At 41.3% G+C, this 12733-nt stretch overlaps 1 protein-coding gene across 1 annotated transcript; it reads left to right on the top strand.

Moving 5' to 3' along the window:
• Positions 1–4532: 4532 nt before the first annotated feature.
• unm_hu7912 (un-named hu7912) lies at positions 4533–11908 on the top strand. The gene is made up of 2 exons (XM_026342571.1): positions 4533–4698; positions 7311–11908. Exon 2 carries the CDS (start codon positions 7357–7359, stop codon positions 10567–10569), a length of 3213 nt encoding a protein of 1070 aa, XP_026198356.1. The 5' UTR covers positions 4533–4698; positions 7311–7356; the 3' UTR covers positions 10570–11908.
• Positions 11909–12733: the final 825 nt, after the last annotated feature.

Here is a 12733-nt window from a genome sequence, read left to right as displayed (position 1 = left end):
ATTTTCTTTTCCCTTGAAGGTTTTTACTGCAGACAAAAGTGTCTGGAGTGCAAAATCCAATTTGCAGGCCCGGTGTTACATGGCTGCTCACTCATGAAAGGTCAGTGTGGTTTTTAAAGCTCTGCCATTTCTTACCTAGCTGTCCAGCTGGCCATACTGTTCTCCCCTGGTAGATCTAGGTGTAGCTAGCAGTTAAGATGCTTGATTCACACAAAACAAATCAATGATTACAGGATCTTGCAAGTGGACAACAGGTTCTTATTGGACAAAGTTTACCTTAAGTCATACACATAAGATTTCTTGTGCAATCTTCTGATGCAACATCCATGACTTTGCCGATCATAAATAAAGGATTGAAGGGTATTTCCAGCAGCAGTCTTATAGATGAAGATAAGAAAAAAGGGGAGGGGCACTCATAGCTTCTTCTGTGAGCCAGGATATTTCTAGATCTGACCCATTTAAACAGCCCAGAGAAGCTGTGAGGACAGGTGCATCTGGATTGCTGCAACTGTCAACCAGGAGGTGGAACTAAATACATTTAGGCACTATTAAGTCACAAATTCAAGCAAGTGTCAAAACTGATTTGCACAAACAATTTGATAGGAGAACGTGCAAATTGAGCAGGACGGGATATTTCCCCTACTTCTGGAAATTTTCCAGGAGTCGGGGAGGGGTCCAGTTACATTTGCTTCATTCATTCTGGGTTACATTTTAAATAAGTGTTCATTGTTTTACGAAGGACAAAAGCTCATGTGAGTTCACAATTCAGTTTTCAGATGGTTGTCTTTGAAAGGGAAAGAGAGTGGCTGTTACAGCTATTATACATGGCCTACAGCCTTGCACAATTAGTGCAACCCAGTACTGCTTTTCATTATGGCACGGTGGGATAGAGGGTGAATGATATCCATATTTAGAAAGACCTCATTGATTCTTCCTAAGCAAGGCACAAAAGATTTGTTGTCTGTCCAGACTTGACTAGCAGGACCTTAATGACAGTCCTGCATTATAAAACCTTCTGCTGACCTCAATCTGTGTTTGAAAAACCGATGACACTCAGAGTGAGAGTGGTTTTCTCTAAAAGTAATATAACTGCATTCTGTTTCCAGGCTGTTACATAACAATATCATGGTGACAGCGCACAAACACAAATAATTCACACCATCAGGAGCCCTCATAAAGAACCTGCACACACCAAGAAGGCCCGTCTCTTCATTCCAAGCGTGTTTCCCCTTTAATAAACGCGCACACATGACTGAGTGATTCCTCAGCCAAAATGGCAGATGATGAAGAATGAGAGAGGAGTGTGTAGTAAAGATTTAATTAAGCCTCACCATGGGACGTCTTACTGTGACTCCAGAGACCAAGACAGAGCAGTTTGTGTTTGCTCAGTGCAGCTGTGAATAATATCTACACTATTCTTACTTTGACCTACATGTACTGAGAGGAGGATCTCACAATGTGCCCACGTGAGTGCAGGTCTGCCTGCCTTGTATTCACCAGGAGCCTGCTAAAGGGAGCCTCCTCATTGTGAAACCTACGCTGACTTTAAATTGTCAGTCGCTTCTAGAGATAATGTGGGACGCACGTAGAGTCATCTGCACTGTGCATATCGGCTAAAAATACAGGCGATGCGAGGCTGCATTGCCGAATCCCTCCTGCAGTGCATTTGCAGATTGTTGCAGGTTTACAAGCAATTTTCACCTCCCTTCGTTTTATGCCTGTGACGTTGATTTTTATGGTCTCCATGGAAGACTTCCATCAGCACTTTACTTCATTCCCTTTTAAATCAATTCAGTCTCTTTTGCTCCTACTCAGTGTGGGTTACCATGGCTACCGCTCCCAAATGATCTGGCTTGTACATGAATTTGTTTATGAGTTTTACTTGGAGTGGATTGGAATGTTCTTTTTTCTGCAGCCAAAGCAAACATAATTTGCTAATCAAGCACAGGTTTTTTTATTATTTAATGTTGTGTTTAATGTTTAATGTATTCTATCCTATTCTCTATTGCTCTTTTTTTATGATATTGTACCATCTCACAGATGCAGAGCACTTCAACTGATGATGCTTTCATCAGGGAGTGATCATGAAAGAAATCTCTTCTACTTCTTTGGCTACTTTTACAACATGCAGTAGCGGCTACCAGGGAGCAGTAAGAGCATCTGTACTTGCAATCAACTGAATATAATCTAGTCTGATCTTCCAGGAATCAAAACTATGCCAATGTAGATTCTTCAGTCCCCTGCCGAGCACCCTAAATCCTCATAAAAACGCGTGGTCCCAGTGGCGTGCCCCCTATTTGGACAACCACAACTGTAAATTATGTCCAGGGCAGGAAAGTTGGAGAGAGAGGATTGAGTGGTTTAATTTGTTGAGGACTTAATCAGAGCTTATTTGGAATTAAGAGAAGACTGGGTGCATCGCCCACTGAGTCTTCAGACTCGCCACTGCAGCACTTAGCTCCCTTCTGAGTCTACTCCATAGGAGAATATACATATTTCATACAGTTCATACTTGAAAAGGTCCTATATGATGTCAAGGAACCGCCCACATTCAGACATGTTGAAGAGGTCTAATTCTGGCTCTGTGAAATATTCACCACTGCAGGAACCGTAGACAACATCCCGTAGCTTCCCCGGGGCTTTCTTGTGACAGTCAAACTGGAATGTGTTTGCCTTAACATCTTTATCTAATGTGTTTTCCTTGTCGAAAATAACTGAAGCTGAGCGATGCTTTGTATTAGCCTGCCACACTGGCTATTTTGGGCTGGACTTTGTAAGCAATGGGGCCTGGCTGTGTGTGCATCCCCACATCTCTTATGTAACGCCCTCCAATGGGAACACAGAATTTCGAAAGAAAGTTTGTAGAGAGTCACTTAATCTTACATAGAGTTAATTGGAGATCGCTTGGGGAGGAGCAGGCTGTTTACTGTGCCAGCATGAGCAGGGAACAGTGCAGGAACAAAGCAGAATGTCCAGATTCTTCCTTATGGCTCATTATGGCCGATATGTCAGCACAGAATGAAAGCTTTTTTGAGGTAGAGTGAAGCTGTGTTCTGCTTCAATGTTGTTACTTTGTGGTGGTGTAAGCTTGATTGATCCCTGTCAGAGGGACCTCTAATCAACAGAGAACCATTGATTTCCTCTCCTCTGAGCCTACAAGGTGCCTAAGACACCTGCTAGCAGCCAGCTGACAGACTCTTATGCCTGCTAACTAACAGCTGACATGAACTGATGCCAATGCACGGTGCTGGAGAGGGTGAGTCACACATGCTCGGATAGATCCCACTCTCAGGGATCTATCTGGATGTAGCACAATATGAAATCCACTGTACTGTACTGTCATTGTCAATCACATCTCATACATGTAGTATGTCACAGGTGGGGTTTTGAGTGGCTGTGTAGTTCTGTAACCAGGATGCAGGATGGAAAAGTGCACATGATAGAAATACATGGTTATCTACAGTATAACAAAGCTTTCCTTCCTGTAATGAAATGATCTATGTCAAAGCTAAGTATCATTGCTTCTGCCTCATCAGCACAGTTCGTCTGTTGAGATTTCTATATCTGCCATGAGAGTACCTCACTAAGCAGTTTTCCTGCAGCAGTCACATGCTCAGAGCTGGGGCTCATGGCCAGCTGTCCCCACCATCAATTCAGACAATGCAGAATGCTGTGATAAGGTGAGACTTTGGAGCAGGTGCGCGGTGAACAGGGCAAACTAGGAGAGCAACAATATAAAGAAAATCTGCATGCAACAGCATTTGATACAACATTTCGTTGTCAACTACAAGGTGCTGAAATCTGCTGCAAAGTGCCAGCCGGCATGTGCACTCAAGTTCCCACTGCACATTTTGTTAGTCTGAGCAATGTAAGACATATAGGTCAATGTCTAAAACAGTTAATCACATTAGAGGTGCAATACTTTTGATAATTGACTAACATAAAAAAAGCAAGTCATGTGCGGATATAAGAAATGATAATCAGTGGCAGCCCAACTTTACATCCTCTAGTGCTCTAATCTACATCAAATTAGAACTTGTTGTTCCTCATCAACATGTCTAATGTATGTCCAACACTGCAGGAGGCTCAGCAGCAGTGACTAGTCAGATGGAGCAGGGGCCTGATTTTGCATGCAGTGTTTGTGTCTGTCTGTCTAAAAATGTCACTGTCAGATCTGCTCTGCCTCATCATGGTGGAGAAAGATGATTACAAAGCATCTCGCACCGCAGGATGACCAAACAGCCAGCACTTCCCCCGGATATGCCCATGCAGTTGTCCTCAGGACTCCGTATTCCGAGACGAGAGCAGAGACCGCAATGCTGCGCCCACCCGCCCACCTGCAGCCACCCCAACCACCACCCCCCCATCCCCCCATCCCCAAGCCCTCCCCCTGCCTGCTCACAAAAACACGCACAACCACGCCTCCAGGGGCACGCACACAAGCGCAGACTCAGACACACCTCCTCCTTCCCCTCCGTCGCACACAAACACACACAAACACGCGCACGCACGCACACGCATACAAAGACACGGGCGAGTGTGAGAGCATCGTCGGGTGAAGCAGACAACATGCCAGGCGGCACGAAGGACAAGTACTCAGCTCCGGGAGGCTCGCAGCAGGTGCTGGAGGGTTGAAGCTGCACCTCACGGATCCTCTGCACCATGTCCACCGCATCCGATGAGCCAGCTGGCGAGACGGTAAGGCCCCTCAGTCGCTCGCAATAATCTGAAATATCCAAACTTGACAAACTCGTTCTCCCCAGCTTTAAAAAGCCTCCTGTCCCGATTTGAACCCGTTACTTTTTTTTTTCTCTCCTTTCCCTGCAAATGATGTCATTCAGGGCTCAAAGACATCAGGTCAGCCGCAAAGAATGGAGGGCCGTCCGTGCCGCAACACCAAAATAAAAGGGGTGCCCAAGAGCGCGTTAGAGCAAATGTTTGGTAACGCTTCAAGGCTCAATGCGCCTCGGTACGAGCCAGTAGGGAGGCTTCAGGCGAATCTGCATCATTTGTTATTGTCTGGGAAGAAAGAGAGTCAGGAAAGTGTGCAGCCCTCGAAGTTGTTTTAGTTAAAAACTGACTAACATTGCACAGCAGAAATACAACCAGCTATAGTGGTGAAAATCACAGGTACATACTTTGATGAGGTGCGCAGATAGTCACACTTGATGGTTTCTTTGCTTCCACAGAGAATATTAGCAGCAATTCACTAATTATGAGTTATTTTTTTAAAGACTGAGATTTAGTCCTCTGAGTGTTCAGGTCCCGCAGTGTTTCATGGTTTCTTTGCTGTGTGCTGTAGCCATGGAGACAGTATGTGGCATGTGGTTTTAGACTTGTACAAGAACGTGCCCCTGTATTGAAGAGCAAACCTCAGACCGTGATGATGAGCAGAGGGAGAAACGCACGCATGTGTCCACTTTGTCTAAGCATCATGTCTTCTAACCTTTAACAAAAGTCTTCAGGTCCTTTCTGGTCCACAAGGATCAAACACTTAATATCTGTGCAGGCCGGTTTGTACAGGCAACAGTCATGTTAATTTTGACCTTAATACTGATATGTTGTTCATCATTTGTAGCAAACAAATAATGGAAAATGTCTTGTGCAGCAGTTTCACAGTGCTATTTTACAGTAGCTTCACAAACACATCCATATCCGCCTAATGACATCATTTACTAAAGCTGGGTCGCTGTTTGAGACAGTGGTACCCTTTACATTCTGCACTATATCAGTTCCAGTTTATACAGCGCAGTACCATTAAAGATCCCACAAGGCCCTATCTTTTTAATAACTTACCTCATACATTTTTATCTAGAACAGCTATGTAGTAACATTGATACTGTAGTTTAAACTTAAATGCAATCCCACATTCCTCACTGATAGGCTATTAATAATGCATTTAATTCAACTATATGGCCACAAATGCCACAGCATTGGTCCAGATTGCATTCATACTACCATGACGTCCAGTCATCAATGAGACATTATTGACCACAGTCCCAACAGCTAATAATAGTACAGCATGCACTTTATTTTTTAAGGGTTTGAAAAGATGGAGGCAAGCCATCTTAAATATTTGTTCAGCTTAAAGACTCACAATATAACCTGACAGTACTTCATATAGAGAATTTTGCATAATTTCTTAAATGTCAGTAGTATATACAAGACAAAGTCAACAGTTTGCTATGTTTTTCCCTATTGAATGATTCATATAATAAAAATAAAAACAAATAATACTTCTATACAACTGTGTCCTACATTGTGTGCTTGGAGCATGGAATTAAACCAAGCGTATCATCGAATACCAGTGTGGGTTTGTCTGCCGTGGCTGGTCGTTTGTGAACAGACGTGATATTGAGGTGTGTTGTGGAGACAAGACAGAGGGATGGCTGGTCAGTCCTCTCTCATCATGATGAACAGATGGTAACTTAGGGTTGGCTCGTGGGTGAGTGCCAACAAGAAAGCCCATGTGTGTTACACAGAAAAAATCCCTTGTTGAAATTCTATCATTTTGTCCATAATGCTCTCCAAAAGCCAAAGGTTGTACGTATAAGTAGAGTTTGACAATTGTTTTCTAAATATTATTTATTATAAGATGTCAAACATCCAAAGAGTAGAAAACATAAATACTATGCTGGAAGGTTGTATGTATAAGCACTGCATTTTTTATTTTATAATTAATGTTATTTATCTGTTGAGTAATTAATCATTTTGTTTACATGGTGAGCTTACAATTTGGTTGGAGGTGACAAGATTTAATGGTAATCCAGTACATGCTGTAGTAATTACAATAATTACTATACAACTGTGTTAGATGACACAGCTGTACAAATGTTGTCTTGTATTATACTTTTTTATTATAACTTTTTCTTTATCAATAATTTAATATATTAACATGTACATTATGTTGGATTTTCTTTTTAAAAATATATACATAATCTGTTTAGTTTGGTTCTGTATGATGTATTTTTGATTACATATAGTACAAACTGTCTACTCATATAAGCTAAATACTACATTTTAGAAATAATAAAGGTTTTCATTTTGCTCAGAAACAGTGTTATGTGTACCACTTGTGGCATAAAATGTTATATTAACCTGCTTAGTAATTGAGCAGCTGCATGTACTGTTAAAGTTTTACCCAAACATCTTAACAGGCATAAGATACATAAATACAAATTCCTGTCATAGAATTATCAGTATTTTCTGTATACAACTTCCTGTCCATGTCTGTTTTTCAGAACACTAAATACAAAATTGTATTAAAAATAAATTTAAGTATTTGTTTTATCTGTTTTTTCTTTGTGCAGGCTTTGTTGATCTTGAATCACACCAAATGGAGAACATTCCTTTAAGATGACACGCACGCGTCCCCCTGATATACTGGCATCAACTCTATATGGGGACATTACTCCAAATCCCATCACTGACCACTCAATTTCTCTACACTCCTCCCAGCAATGTGACTCGAAAATGATTGACAAACCAGAAATCATCAACAAAAGACACTGCCGTAGCTTCGACTTCATTGAGTCACTGGATGACCCGCAGTCCTTCTCCGCCTCAATGGAATATCCTTACAAGAGGGCTGAGCATCAGACATTAAACAAAGAGCTGATGTGGAATGGTCTAGATCAACCGGGCCATCTTCGCTTTTCGTCCCCTGATCTGTTTAACACCAGGCAGTTTCAGCAGCATACTACGCAAGACAAAACCAGCCATCATACATGGTCAGATTCTAAAAACAGAACCAGGTCTAAAAGCACCCCAAGAATTAAGGCCACGCTCACTCCTGTTCCCATCTCAGTTTCTCCTCCAGGAGCTACGAAAGGGAGAGATGGACCTCAGGCTGCATCAGATACCTTGAGGACTTCTGAAATACACCGAGAATCATACCACTCAAACAGGGCTTTGTTAAATGAGGTACATCCTATCAAACTTCAGCCACACTCCCCCCTCTATGTCTCAGACTGTTTTGAAGAGGATAAACCAGATAAACCAGCCGTAACCCCACATGTCAGGTGCCGTGTGGACATTAAACCAGATGCTTCTGTACTGCAGCACACATCAAGGCAAGTTCCCAATGTACGGACTGAGCATCTTTGGCAGAGATACTCGCAGGCCAGTAGCAGTAGAGGTTTGTATGTACCACGGCAGATTGTGTCCTCACCAACGCCCACTCCAAGCAAATGTTACAGTGGAGATTTTAGACAAGGATATCACTATACCACCAGCATGTCTCCCATCTCTTACCAGCATCTAGACATGCACAGAATGCCATCACCAACAGCACCTTATTTAAGTCAAGAACAAAGAGCTTACTCAAATCCTAACATACCAACAAAGTTTTTCTATACAGAGGACCCAGTTCGTTATCCGGTCCATCCATATTGTAGAGGATACTTTCAGGATGATCGGTCCAGTTTAACCAGTCATGGTAGTACAATGACTAGTCAGTATGAGCCACGGACTCGATGGGTGCACACCCTTCCTGTCAGGCCGTATTACACAGATCACCTTTCCAACAGAGATCCAGCACACTCTGTATATGGTAGGCCTTTCTCCACAAGTGAGGCAGGATCATACTTTTCTCAGACTCCATTGTCTAGATCTTACTATGGAGAGGACAGTCGGTTTAATCCATACCATATGAATAGCTCAAGGTTGTTTTATTCCAAACCATTCAGCTCTCCTGAGGAGCAGTACTTTGCATCAAGGCCATATCATACAGAGGGCCGTCGACGCCCTCGAATGTCCCAGGCCTTTTCAGATGACTGGTATCGTTCCAGTATATCTGGGTACTCCAACCAGTCCTCTCAGCACACACCACCAAGAGTAATCCAAGACCCCAGTGTACCCCCATGGTTTTCTAGCAGTGGTGTGGAGGCAAGTTCATTAGGAGCAGAGGTCAAAAACTATTCCAAGTCTTGGGACAATATTCTGCACCCATGGCATGACAGAGAGCAGTCAGTGCCTCGTGGACAAAGCTATGAGAACCTGTTTTACCAAGCAAGGCATGGTGCATCCTCTGAAGTGACATCTCAACCGGTTATAGTTAACCTCTCAAGCTCACCAAGGCGCTATGCTGCCCTGTCACTCTCCGAAAACTCGTTAGAGAGGGGCTCAAGTAATCCATGGAAGAATTCCAAGAGTGGGCACTGGTTTGTAACACCTGAGATCACCATTACAGACAATGACATATGTTCAGGCAACAGCAAGCGGCGTGATGGGCATTCTGTCAGTTGGGACACAGTGGATGATGAAAAGACCCCATCACCAAGAGTAATGCCTCAGAAACAGTCATCCAACACAGCGGAGGTAACCAAAGACAGGAAACACAACAACTTTTCCCTTCAGCAGAGTCTAGAGCAACTGGATGAACTCTTAGCAGATTTGGTTGTTGATTATAAACCACCGATCAGCAGAAAGTCAAGCGAAAACCTTTTAGATCAGCTAAAACAGCTAATTACTGAAGATGTTGAGAAAGACAGAGGCTCTTCTGGAACTGAACATGTAGGGTGTCTGAACACACAGCTTCCGTCCTCTAAATCCAGTCCTGACACAAACAAAGACCCTGATAGTGGGTGTGATGCTTTACAAAGGAGTGCAGAAGAATGTTCTCCAGACCACAGCACAGATGAAGATGACACTATGGTGTGTGCTAACAAGAAGTGCAACCGGATTGAGAGTATGTTCAACGCCTGCTTGTACTTTAAATCATGTCACAGTTGCTACACTTTTTACTGCTCCCGAAACTGTCGCAGGGATGACTGGGAGAACCACAAAGAGACCTGTCTGTATGGTCGTGTCAGCAGTGTATGTCGACACACTCTTAAGTTCTGCAGAGAGAATTCAGAGATCCACAAAGCCTTCTCTCGTGTTGCTAAAGCTGGCTACCTCTCCAGAGGGAGAGGCGTTCTGTTTCTGGGTTTTGCTAATCCAGAGACAGCTGATAACTTCCTACAAGTTGGACTTGAGAGCCTCCTCATGTCTCCTACGTACTTATCTCTGCGAGAGCTGGATGGCTTTAAGGACAACCTAGGTGAATACTGCAAGGAACTGCAGCAGGCAGGTAATGAGTATGACCCGAATGAATGTTTCCTTCTGAATGTATCCATAGCTGTTGGTGAACTAGTGCCTAACAGACCTTCCCCAAGGGTCCAAACACCAACAGTTCGTAAATATGCAAAGGTATCGTTGGCCTCCTCAAGCCCTGACAAAAAGGTACTCAAGAAGGATAGTGAGATGGAAACTCTCATCCTCACTCCACCTCCAGGCACGCCAGACATTGACAAGGAGGGGGAGGAGGGAAGAAAAGCAAGAGAGGTGTGTTTTGTCAACATCCAGCGTGAGCTCAGGACCAGGGGAGTCTTCCTTCGTCACGAGTACCCCAAAATCTATAACCAGCTGTGTGAGTTTGTGGAAAGTAACAAAAGGTTCACACCAACTACAATTTACCCAATAGATAAGCGATCAGGGAAACAGTTTATGTGCATGATTATGGCTGCATCTGAGCCAAGAACACTGGACTGGGTGGGTACCCCTCATCTCTTGGATGATATTATATAGTACAGTGCTAAATAGAGATGATAATGATGTCAGTACTCCTACACCTACATATACATACTGTATATACATGATGTGATTTAGAAAAGTCCACATTGATATGGAAATATATGTAAATATATGACCAAAATTTCTTTCTGTCTCTCTTTCTCTTATTTCTCTCTGTTACAACACACACACAAACACACACATGCACGCACGCCTACAGTATATAGACACATATTAAAGGTTACCCTCTGTAGTTTTTGGCTTGTTTTGATCCTGTTGCACTCACACATTTAATAGCCTGCATGTAGACTAGGTTATCCAGGTGTTTAAGATGTGAACATGTATGATCTTTGCAGTTTCTGCAGACAATGTAATAAGCACACAAGCTCATCTCAGCCTCATTCTGTCATCGTCTCCACATTATGGTACACAGCCAAGTCTCATGTTGTCACAGCCACCCACTGTTGATTTTTCCAAAAAATATTAGAAGTTTTTATTATGCCTTGTAACAGTGGTTGTATTATTACAACTGTTAATTAGTACCTATGTATTATTTCCTAAGTATACAGTATTTGTGTAGGTTTTTTTTTATTATTGCTATTAGATATAGTTTGTTAGATGATGAAGTACAATCAAACCACTTATTTTTTGCCAGAATTTTAGTTGGAGCTTATTTCATCTTATGATAAGACTTGATGTCATTCTTGTATAAATTGCTTTGTTTGAAAGTGGCCTTCAGTCAAAGAAAAAACTATGCTTTTGACACAAAGCAATGTATAGGTTTAGCTATTTCAAAAGACTTGACAGCTGTTGACTTAGGTTGTTTGAACTACCATTGTAAATGAACAATTATTTTGCTCAAAGCATGTTATTTATATTCAGGTATTTTAATATTGATATTGCTTATAATTAAATTTATTATGTTAATGAGAGACCATTTGATGCTTAGAAATGTAAGAGGTATATATATTGAATATTAGATAATTTGAACATCATGACCCTGAGACCTTATTGTAATTAACAACACAGTATATTGTTTAACAGTATGCAATAAAAGAGCAACCTTAACATCTATATTGTAAACCCCTATTTTAGTATTATTATTATTATTATTGAATAATTCCTTGGAGCCAAGAGCTGTAAAGACCTTGTTTGCACTGAAACATAAATTCTAAAATAAGAATATTTATAACATAGCTGCAGCACCATAATGATATGCCTGCTTCCACAGTCATTGTTGACGAATATAAGGTTGCTCTTTTACCTGAGTTATATAGATATCTTTGTGCGAGACCTTCCTTAACTTTATATTTTGTGATGTTTATAACCTATATATATATATATATAATAAATGGAATTTAACAACTGACTTTATTGCTTTACATTTCTCTTCCAGAGTACTGCTTGTCAGACATTTGTACAGAAAGTTACAATAATGCAGACTGACATACTTGCTGATCACATATCTGAGGTGACGTCAGTCATCTTTCTGTCTGTTAGAGATTTTCCACAGTATGTTATGATGTACACACAGGACTATTCAAACAAACAAAAAAGACTTATAAACCCCCTTCTTTAAAATGTAGAAATTTTTACATTAAACATTTAGAATGGCTGTTCATTTAGCTTTTATTAAGTGAAAGAAATACATTGATCACAAAATGCCATTTCATAAGCTAGCTATTTAGAGTCATCATCTTCTATACATATATTAATACTACTTCTACTACTAATAATAATAATAAATTAGATAAATAACTTGACAGTCATCATTTTTATATTACATAAAGTTTTAATGTTAAGATATAAACATATCAGAATACTGCTTTAGTTCATGCTTTTATTAAGACATATTTCTGGTAGATGTACTTGATTAAATCTAGTCTAATGAAAAAAAAAAAATGCTGTTTGGCGTAATGATCATTAAAGCTTGAACTCCGGGCCTTTTCTGAGTGTCCTTTTCTGTTGAAGCACCAGCTACTGATTTGAGTCAGATGCCTCCCATCTTTTTTATACTATTAATGTGCATAAACAAATCCGATTCATGATGGGGTGCTGTTTGTTTGAGGCTTTGCAGTGTTTCAAGTGTCTTTCTTCTCTGTTATTACATCACCACCTAGTGGAACAAGACAATCATTACTTTCATGTAAATGTCCTGCGGTATTGAGCCTTTAATAAA

The sequence above is a fragment of the Anabas testudineus genome, chromosome 9 (assembly GCF_900324465.2).
Source record: "Anabas testudineus chromosome 9, fAnaTes1.2, whole genome shotgun sequence".
NCBI classification, from domain to species: Eukaryota; Metazoa; Chordata; class Actinopteri; order Anabantiformes; family Anabantidae; genus Anabas; species Anabas testudineus.
This window is presented reverse-complemented; position numbering and strand designations above follow the sequence as displayed.

Bases quoted from the DNA above. Each gene is read 5' to 3' on its own strand.
- unm_hu7912 (XM_026342571.1), top strand. From the start codon at position 7,357: ATGACACGCACGCGTCCCCCTGATATACTGGCATCAACTCTATATGGG.